This window comes from Dendrobates tinctorius, unplaced genomic scaffold, assembly GCF_039654945.1.
Source record: "Dendrobates tinctorius isolate UK_male_01 unplaced genomic scaffold, ASM3965494v1 ptg000196l, whole genome shotgun sequence".
Lineage (NCBI taxonomy): Eukaryota > Metazoa > Chordata > Amphibia > Anura > Dendrobatidae > Dendrobates > Dendrobates tinctorius.
Window position 1 is genome coordinate 8,905,254 of NW_027361863.1, and position 9,918 is coordinate 8,915,171.

A 9,918-nucleotide genomic window follows, 5' to 3' on the forward strand; every position below is an offset into this window, starting at 1 on the left:
TGAATTTGCCGAGCAGCGGTCACCTGGCCCGCACTCTACAGACTTTGGCAAAGCAGGGAAAAAATGGTGCAAGAACACCATATGGCGTAAGATTTTAGAGCAGCCAAAATTTTGCAACTTTTAAAAGCTTTTCGCGTGTGTTCATTACTGGTACAATTCGTATATGATAAATGGATGCTTGTACGAGCCTTACTGGGGTAAAAGCACAACCACAAAGGCCGGTCTCATTGCACATCACTCCTTTATTGTAATGGTTTAAATAATAGACGTCTCTACAAAAAAAGAAAAATACAGGACCATAAAACATGTACAGGTCTCTGGGAGGCAGAGCGGCCCAATGCACACTACGTCGCCACAGTATAGGGATGTACATTATCGCTGATACATGGGGGCACAGGAAACCTGAAATACAGGCCTTTCCACCAATTCTTCTGATATTGGGGGTATACAAAACAAATCTCATCACACAGCATTGTCACTCAGCTTTTCTAGAGTCCTGAACAGCAAATCTACCTACCTGTGCAGAAACGTGGGAGCTGAGGATGCGCCGCTACATAAAAGGTGGCAGCGTCGCCATTCAGAAGTCTGGAAAAATGAGATGTTTAACTGCAGCCATCTTGCCTAGAAAGGGTTAAAATGGCATAACAGGAAAAAATAGCAGTGACTTAAAGGAATTGTCCATCTTTAGTAACAAATTTTATATTAACTTAAATTTGTGGATTTGGAGCTAAAAATCTTTTATTTTGTAATGGAGTTTCATTAAAAAAGTTGCACCATTTTGCCTTTACAAGTTCTTTGCTTCCTTCACTTTCATCTTTGGTGAGGCCTCTGGTCATAAATCAGCCCAAAAGACCGATCAAGAGTCACATACCCTCCTGTCAGACCGAGCTCACTAACCGTTCCTCAGATAACTCCTCCTGCAGCCAGTAATAGTACAACGTAGACATTGTAGAAAGCAAAGGGTGCAAATTTTTATTGAAACTCAAAAGTGATTTTAGCTCCCAGTACATGAATTTAAGTATGGTGGGGGAGAAAAAGAAAAAAAAAAAAAAAAAAAATACCCCTGAAAAGGTGGACAACCCCTCAAAGACAATCTGATCCCCACGACCCTAAAAATAACAGGAGCCGCAGCACTGGAGTTGTGAAGGATCACTGGAATGGAGCTGTGGTCGAGTTAGCATTTGCATTCTGGTTCTTGGGATCGGTAATGTTCAAGGGGTCGGACCCCCTCCATAACATTATACGATGAGGATATCCCTTTAAGAACAAGAAATTGCTGTAAAAGAAGCACAGGGCGACGATCTACAGATTTGCACTGCATATCTTACGATCGGAATGACAACGACAGAAACGAGCTGCTGCATTTTGGTGCAAATGTCTCAAGACGCTGGGAAATGGCGCTACGAACGGTAATGTCTTCATAAAGGAATATTATAAGTGCACTGGAATAAAAAGTGATGGAAACCTGGAAATTAAAGAACACGCACATGGGCGCGCTGCCATATAAGTGCCGTAAACAGAGGACTACACAGCGATACGACTACCCTCCTCGGACCGCTGAGCAGCGCGTGACCGGACTAGGGGCCGACGGGAAGCGTCCGAACATCCTCACTATGCAGAGGACACTCCTATTGTACAGAATGTGGAATGCACTAAAGTCTACTCCAGCTGCGCGGGCGTTGGTGCTGGAGACGTGAACAGTTTTGCTAGAGGGGGTTGCACAGTTACACGAACAGACGCATTGTAGAATCTCTCAAGTGTTGGCTTTAAAAGTAAACTTAAAAAAATAAAAATAAAAAAAGAAGGGGATGGATGACGCCGTCAGCAGCGAAGGACGATTTACTTCTTGGCTTTTCCTTGGGCGGCCACGGCCTCCATGGCTTTGCGCACCGTTTCTTCATCGCCCAGAAACTGCATTGCTTTGATCGGCTTCAGGTTCTTATCGAGCTCATACACGATGGGAATCCCGGTGGGAAGGTTCAGCTCCATGATGGCTTCCTCTGACATCCCTATGGGGGGAAGGGGGGGGGGGATTAAAGTAAGGAAAAAAAATACCATAAATATTTATTAGGTATACTCTGCACAATAATAAATGAACAGCGGATGGAAACAGTCAGTAAGCACAACCCCAACTCCCTGATATTACACGTGATGATGCGCTTCAGTGCTGCCGGTTTCCCTCTCTCTCTTTGATGCCATTTTCTTTTTTTTCCTCTAAAATTCCAACCGAAGAGGCCGGGAAAAAGGATTGACCAGCCATGACGACAACCAAGCAAAGGCGTTGTGGTCCAGACTTTGCCTACTTTAGTTGTGGCCATTTTGAAAAAAAAAAGAAAAATTAAAAGGGGCACTGGATACGGGGGCAGCGGCAGCAGAACAGAGCAAGTCAGGTACACCGCAGAAGTGTATAAATCACAGGCAATGTCAGGTGTGCAGAGCCGCTTTAAGCTCAGATCTCGGCTTACTTATGGCTTCCTTTTGCACATCGGACACAACCGATGCTGACTGGGTCGTGTCGTGGAACCATCAAGAGTCGTTTTGATGGGGTAAAAAAAAAAAAAAAAAACCAAGACCCAGATTCATAGTTTGTGTTTTTTTAAGTCACTTTACTTTATTGATCTTCTGGTAACTGGTTGCCGGGTTATTGTTCCAAACGCTATGGTATGGTACATGCACTTCATGAATTTTGCCCAAAGGATTTTTTTATTTTTTTCTGCATCTGAGTAAGGCTAGGATCCGTTTAACGGATCCATTAAATGGATGCGCTAACGTTAGTCACTTTTGTGCACTTTAGCGCCATAGCACTAACAATATGTGTTAACGCATGGTAGCGCTACAGTACCAAGCGCTACCATGCGTTAGCCCATACAATCCTATGCACAGCGAACGGGTCCGTTCACTGTGCGTTATTGCCAATGCACCCAAAAACGCTGCAAGCAGCGTTCGAGGGTGCGTTAGGAACTAACGTATACTTGCCAATGCATGCCGATTTCGGCATACGTTAGTATGCATTATTTGCATTGCCGTCAATGGGTGCGCTAACGTATCCGATAGCTAATGGATAGCGCTAGCGGATCCACGCTAACGCAATGTGAAACCAGCCTTAATTGAGAGATAGTATGTTCTGCAAAAAGTTGCAAAAAAAATATAGATATATAAAGAATATAGATAGAAACTCCTATGTGGCGCTGACACGGGCTCTGTCTCCTAGTGCACGGAGAAGATGTGGCTGAGAAGAAGCAGAATCCACTTGAGCACCATATTCTCCTCCTGTCTATATAATTGGAGACACTGTAACACTCCACCTGCGTGGCAATGTGGCCGCTATACCGCTCCACGTCTGAATGTGCACACAGCAGAAAGAACGCTAAATAAACCCCTCATAGCTATAGGTCTGAGTCAGCCCCATTTACCTCTCGCTGATGCTGGGAAAGCTCTGAGCTCAGCAACTTTGGCAGATTTGCTAGAAACAACTAAAGCTGCATCTATAGGTTTTATGTTTACTGTAAGCCGAAGGACGGCGACTCAGTCAATAAAAAGGCTTTTCCCACCAAAGAGTTGGATGACTTATCAGTTAGATAGATCGTCACGTGGACAGGGGCCAACTGCTGGGAGCATCACAATTTCTAAAATATGCTACAGCAAATGAGGTCACTAAATGACATTGGCATTGAATGCACTTTATTTTTTTCAACATTTGTGATATTTTTATTTTACATATCAGTAAAAAAAAAAAGAAAAAAAAAAAAATAAATATTGTATACACAGAAATCCTGCAATTCTCCCAACAGCCAGAGGGCCTCACACAAAACTAATACTTCCTATTCTCTGCAGCAGCCTGAACATAGGCAACCAATGTCCTCTGTAGGGGAGTTACTAGTGCAGGGAGGGAAGAGGTGAGCTGTGACATCACCTATTGTGAATGGTGGATCCTGTGTTATCTACTGTATATAGAGGTGTTATCAGCCATTGTACAGGAGGAGGAGGTGAGCTGTGACATCACCTATTGTGAATGGTGGATCCTGTGTTATCTACTGTATATAGAGGTGTTATCAGTCATTGTACAGGAGGAGGAGGACAGCTGTGACATCACCTATTGTGAATGGTGGACTATTTGTCACTGTAATCTTGTCTTGCTAAAAAGTCTTCTGCACAGAACAGAAAGTGTGATTTTAGTATTTGGCTCACAGGCCGGTGTAAAAACAGCAATATTTTAGAATTTAAATTTATATATGGAAAACGTTTATATAATTTTTCTATCCAACTATATCTAAACACCTTAAAAATCTGATTTATAACGAAAAAGGCATTTTCTGATGGCACATCCCCTCTGAGGATTTCAGACATGTACCTTCAAGGTGCTTGACGATTCCTCTGAGGCTGTTCCCATGAGCTACGATCAGGACTCTCTTCCCTTCCTTGATGGTTGGGACGATTTCGTCATTCCAGAAAGGCAGCGCTCTGGCAATAGTGTCCTTCAGACTCTCACACTTCGGTAGTTGGTCTTCTGTCAAGTCACCATAGCGACGATCCTGAATTTAAATGGAAAAATAATGAAAATTATTGCTTTACAGTAGGGCTATTGGGTTGTAACAAACGCAGCAGCTGTGAACCCATAAGGTGGCCCCGCCTGAGCCGCTCTATGCAAGGTGGCCCCGCCTGAGCCGCTCTATGCAAGGTGGCCCCGCCTGAGCCGCTCTATGCAAGGTGGCCCCGCCTGAGCCGCTCTATGCAAGGTGTATTTTAGGTATGATCCCGGATACATTAATGGCTGCATCCCCCTCCCCTTACCTTGCTTATGATGTTATAGAAATCATGATCTGGATTCATGGGTGGTGGAGGGATATCATACGACCGTCTCCAGATCTTCACTTGCTCCTCTCCGTGCTTGGCCGCCGTCTCGGCTTTGTTGAGTCCGGTCAGGCCGCCATAGTGCCTCTCGTTGAGCCGCCAGGTCCTCACCACCTTCACCCACATCTGGTCGGTGCAGTCCAGCGCGTGCCACAAGGTGCGGATGGCCCTCTTCTGCACGGACGTGAAGCAGATATCGAACTGATAACCGGCATCTGTCAAACACGAGAGCAGGGAGGAGAAATAGATTTAGAACTTGGGAACCGAAGAGGTGATGCTTCCGTTTTCCATGACAAACTAGCAAAAAAACATTGGTTTGTTGGGTGAAACAATTTTTATGCGGACTTAGAACGATGTGCTGCAGAGAACAAATTTTTTTTTTTTTTTGTGTAAACAGTACCTGTGCTGCCGAGAACAGTGACCGCCCGTGTGCACAGAATGATCTATTAGTGGTTGTTCTGTGCTCAGCCAAAGAGGGTCTGCATGCCCAACTAGTCTATTAAACCACTGGCGATCAGAGGTCATTAAATGCTGCCGATTGTATAGTGTAAATCCAGCTCGTTAAATATCACTCAGGGAACAGTTGGGCTTTCCTACGTATTTATTTTGGACAAATGATGGCAGATCTGGAGATCGTTTGTATCTCAACCAAAATGAGCTTTTCTTGGAAGGGGTTACCACGACAGCACTAAACCCCCAAACACCAGAGGAGGTAGCGACAGGCGGCCATGGGAATCGCCAATGTTCTCGTTTCCACTGCGATAATACAAGTGACTGTGTCTTCATTCCTGCATTGCACAAAGACAAGAAGCAGTGACCGGACACGGAACCCAGAGGAGCAGAACAGTCCTGACACTATGGAGTCACTAGGCCTTCTGCTCTCTGTAAGAGCCACCATGGCGGCCAGAGACGAGCATTATTGATCTCTATGCGGAGCTCCGCAGTGATAAATCATGCACAATTGGCGGACGTGCACACAGGACGAATATGCAGTAACATTCACATTGCAAAAGGGTGTGGAGGGAAATTCAGAGCCCCCATCTAGGGGCCACAGAGCCCCGTCATGGCCGATGGAATGGGACACACGCAAAAATTCACAGTGTCTTATAATACATTCATTTTTTTTGGGAGGGGGGAGGGCAGCTTACAAGAAATCACATGCAACTTTATAGGACTGCAAATAATTTTTTGTTAAATTTTGCTGTGATGAGCGCTTGCAACTTTTATAAGTTTCAAGGATAATCAATTGCATTGCAATTTATTTTATGTTTTTAACTCCCCCCCCCCCCCAAAAAAAAAAAAAAAAAAAAGGACAAATCACGAAAAACAAAGCTCTCTTTCTAATTCCCAGCCATATTTATGTGATGGAATGTCATCATTGTGGACAAGATTTGGGGTCTCCAGATGTTTTTGGCCTATTTGAGACATATATATATTTTTTTTTTAAATGTTCTCCAGTCCTCCCCAGGAGCAAATTTATAGTTCTGAAATCTCTGTGCAAATTTTAGTGACATTTTTTCCAAGCATGTGACTTTGTGCCAAGATGGTTAAAAGACAAAACATAAATTGCATTTTTTTTTTTTTTTTTATTTTGCATGAAAGTGCATGGACCGGTACAAAAAAATGGCAATAAATACAAGACAAAAAATGTGACAAATGAAAAGGTGTAAATGATGAATGGGGCTCGTAGACTCAATGTACATAATGTTTTAGGGAATTGTTGCTGCAAGGTCAAAAAGACACTAGATTTTGATTAACGCCCCTTGGTGCTACATGTGACAGTTCTGTAATTACAGATCACTCCCCCTTACAGGTTTGACCCACACAAAGGGTTGAAAACAAGACAAAGGTCAAACATCCTGAGCAAGGCAGCGGCAAAGGAGAGGCGGAAGCAGCAGAGCCGAGTGGCGCGGGCCAGAGGAGCGAGGGCGCAGCAGAGCCGAGTGGCGCGGGCCAGAGGAGCGAGGGCGCAGCAGAGCCGAGTGGCGCGGGCCAGAGGAGCGAGGGCGCAGCAGAGCCGAGTGGCGCGGGCCAGAGGAGCGAGGGCGCAGCAGAGCCGAGTGGCGCGGGCCAGAGGAGCGAGGGCGCAGCAGAGCCGAGTGGCGCGGGCCAGAGGAGCGAGGGCGCAGCAGAGCCGAGTGGCGCGGGCCAGAGGAGCGAGGGCGCAGCAGAGCCGAGTGGCGCGGGCCAGAGGAGCGAGGGCGCAGCAGAGCCGAGTGGCGCGGGCCAGAGGAGCGAGGGCGCAGCAGAGCCGAGTGGCGCGGGCCAGAGGAGCGAGGGCGCAGCAGAGCCGAGTGGCGCGGGCCAGAGGAGCGAGGGCGCAGCAGAGCCGAGTGGCGCGGGCCAGAGGAGCGAGGGCCAGGCGAGGGCGCAGCAGAGCAGAGTGGCGCGGGCCAGGCGAGGGCGCAGCAGAGCAGAGTGGCGCGGGCCAGGCGAGCGAGGGCGCAGCAGAGCAGAGTGGCGCGGGCCAGGCGAGCGAGGGCGCAGCAGAGCAGAGTGGCGCGGGCCAGGCGAGCGAGGGCGCAGCAGAGCAGAGTGGCGCGGGCCAGGCGAGCGAGGGCGCAGCAGAGCAGAGTGGCGCGGGCCAGGCGAGCGAGGGCGCAGCAGAGCAGAGTGGCGCGGGCCAGGCGAGCGAGGGCGCAGCAGAGCAGAGTGGCGCGGGCCAGGCGAGCGAGGGCGCAGCAGAGCAGAGTGGCGCGGGCCAGGCGAGCGAGGGCGCAGCAGAGCAGAGTGGCGCACTATTTTGGAAGGAACTGTTCGGCAGCCGCTCTTATCTAAGTTGTCAGATGCTCCATGTCAGAATAATAAGTCACGGCCCAGATGTTATATTAATAGTCGTCCACTTCGTTCTATGAGTTCCTGGAAAAACTGAAGGTCAAGCAACATGGCTGCTACCAAAGGAGATATTTGTTGATCAGGGGCCCAGAAAAGCTGGGTGACTAAGAACAATTTGTACCCAAAACTACATGCGACATTTTCTTGTCATAACCGTACATTTAATACAACCAGCTGAAAAGAATTTGCATTTATGATCGATCAATCCTCATTTGGCCGCGGTCACACTTGGCGCCGCGCTCCCTCGTTATCGCACCATTTACTCCTCGCCCTGAGACTCTGAATCTGATGATTCATTCCCTGCAAACCGTCCGGCAGATCTAAAGCGAGCGATGCAGGGAAGGAGAATGAATCATCTTCGCCCCCTTCATAAGGATGGAGCATTTCACGACTCAGAACGTGGAGGAAATAGGAAGATCACGTAATAACGAGGCTTCACTGCCAGCAAAGGAAATGACTAAAGTAGAAATCCTGGGTCTGCACGGACCCCCCAGATCTGGAGGACGTACCATCAATGGCCCATAAACGCTGCCATTTTGCAGCAGATTTGCAGAAAATTTGCCAAAGAATTACAGTACACCCGGATTAATCAGGAGTTTTCACATCATGAATCGTAAAGTGACAAATCTGCGGCATTGGCCTGAGGCTACATGGCAGCGTACGCCTGGACCGGGATTGTGCGGCTCCTCCAGCATCGCAAGTGAATGCGGCCGCATGGTGAGCGCAGGCAACCGCAACAAACACAAATCAAAGCCGGCTCCAGGGCGACCTCTTTCACCTGCATCACACTGAGATGTGGTAGCGGCACAGAGACTTATCGGACGCGCAAGAGTCACATAACGCATAAAATGACGACTGCACCGCAGGTCGCTTTATACGGGGCAGCACGGTGGCTCAGCGGTTAGCTTTGCAGCACTGGGGTCCTGGGTTCAAATCCCACCAAGGACAACATCTGCAAGGAGTTTGCATGTTCTTCCCGTGTTTGCGTGGGTTTCCGCCGGATTCTCCAGTTTCCTCCCACATTCCAAAGACATCCTGGTCGGGAATTTAGGTTGTGAGCCCCATCAGGGACAGTGATGATGATGTCTGTAAAGCGCTGCGGAATTAATGGCGCTATATAAATGAGTAAAATAAATAAGATTTCATCAAATCTACATATCCCCCCTCTAGAGAAATCCAGACCATCTGCGGTATATCTGACCTCTGTGAAGACCCCCTTTAATAAATACGAAAACAAAAGGAACCCCTGCTTCCATCAGCAACATAAGGAAATTGAAACAGTGACGGCCAATATCCAGACAGAAAACCGCAAAGATGTAGATTTGGAAAAGAAATGATAGATAGATATATATATATATATATATATATATATATATAAAAATTATAAAATTATAATATTTATAAAAATAGAAATATTAATATATATACCTACGTATATTTTTTACTTGCAATATAACACTTTTTTATACGGCCTCTATGGGCCACCCATCATTCAGGGGGCACTTTCCCCAGCATCCTGCACCACATAACACAGGGAGGGTCCCGCACCTTCATTAAAGGGGATGCCATTTAACGTCACCCTCAGTGACACCGGCTGCCTCACTGTGACCGTGCTCCGCGTCCTTGGCAGTATGGCCGCTCTCGGATGCGGCACACGACCCCAGGGAGTGATGCAGCCTCTATAGATGGAGGCTAGGCAGTGAGCGCAGACTGCAGGGTGACATTACAATGGAGATCATGGTGCCATGGATACTGCAGATACACGGGGAGAGGTCAGGGCAGGGGGCACCAATACATGGGGAGTCATTCAGCCATGCAAAAAAAGCAGGTATCAGCACCAAGAGCTGGGGTCAGCCATAATATATATACTATTTTATATTCCTCTCCTTTCAATTAATAAATAATGTAAAATAACCCAATAATGTATAGAAGAATCTGCCCTGACGGTCTCTGCCGTCTGCCCCATTCATCTGCACGTACACCCACTTAAAGGGACAGTACCTCTTAGAGCTTGGCCGCCCCTCTTGGCCTCTTCTACACCAGTCTCGCTGAGGTCAGCATCATACCAGCCGGAGAATCTGTTCTCCTGGTTCCAGGTGCTCTCCCCGTGACGGATAAGGACGATTTTATAAGCTGCCATTTTCCTTTCTCCGCTCGCCGGCTGCTGTCAGACACTGCAGAACTCAGGGCTATCTGCGCCTGCGCATTCACAGCCGAAGAAGGAGTGGGCGG

General features: G+C 47.5%; 1 protein-coding gene across 1 annotated transcript; it reads right to left on the minus strand.

The window, feature by feature from the left end:
• Window positions 1–222: 222 nt before the first annotated feature.
• On the minus strand, window positions 223–9,912 carry PGAM1 (phosphoglycerate mutase 1). Its single transcript, XM_073552865.1, has 4 exons — window positions 9,688–9,912; window positions 4,792–5,066; window positions 4,352–4,532; window positions 223–2,009 (listed from the first exon to the last, which is right to left on the minus strand). The coding sequence occupies exons 1-4, from the start codon at window positions 9,824–9,826 to the stop codon at window positions 1,840–1,842; spliced, it is 765 nt and encodes a 254-aa protein (XP_073408966.1). The 5' UTR covers window positions 9,827–9,912; the 3' UTR covers window positions 223–1,839.
• Window positions 9,913–9,918: the final 6 nt, after the last annotated feature.

Coding starts and splice junctions, on each gene's coding strand:
- PGAM1 (XM_073552865.1), bottom strand. CDS start 9,826: ATGGCAGCTTATAAAATCGTCCTTATCCGTCACGGGGAGAGCACCTGG. Junction 4,533..4,791: donor TCTATAACATCATAAGCAAG/GTAAGGGGAGGG, acceptor ATTTAAATTCAG/GATCGTCGCTATGGTGACTT. Junction 2,010..4,351: donor AATCGTCAAGCACCTTGAAG/GTACATGTCTGA, acceptor TTCCCCCCATAG/GGATGTCAGAGGAAGCCATC.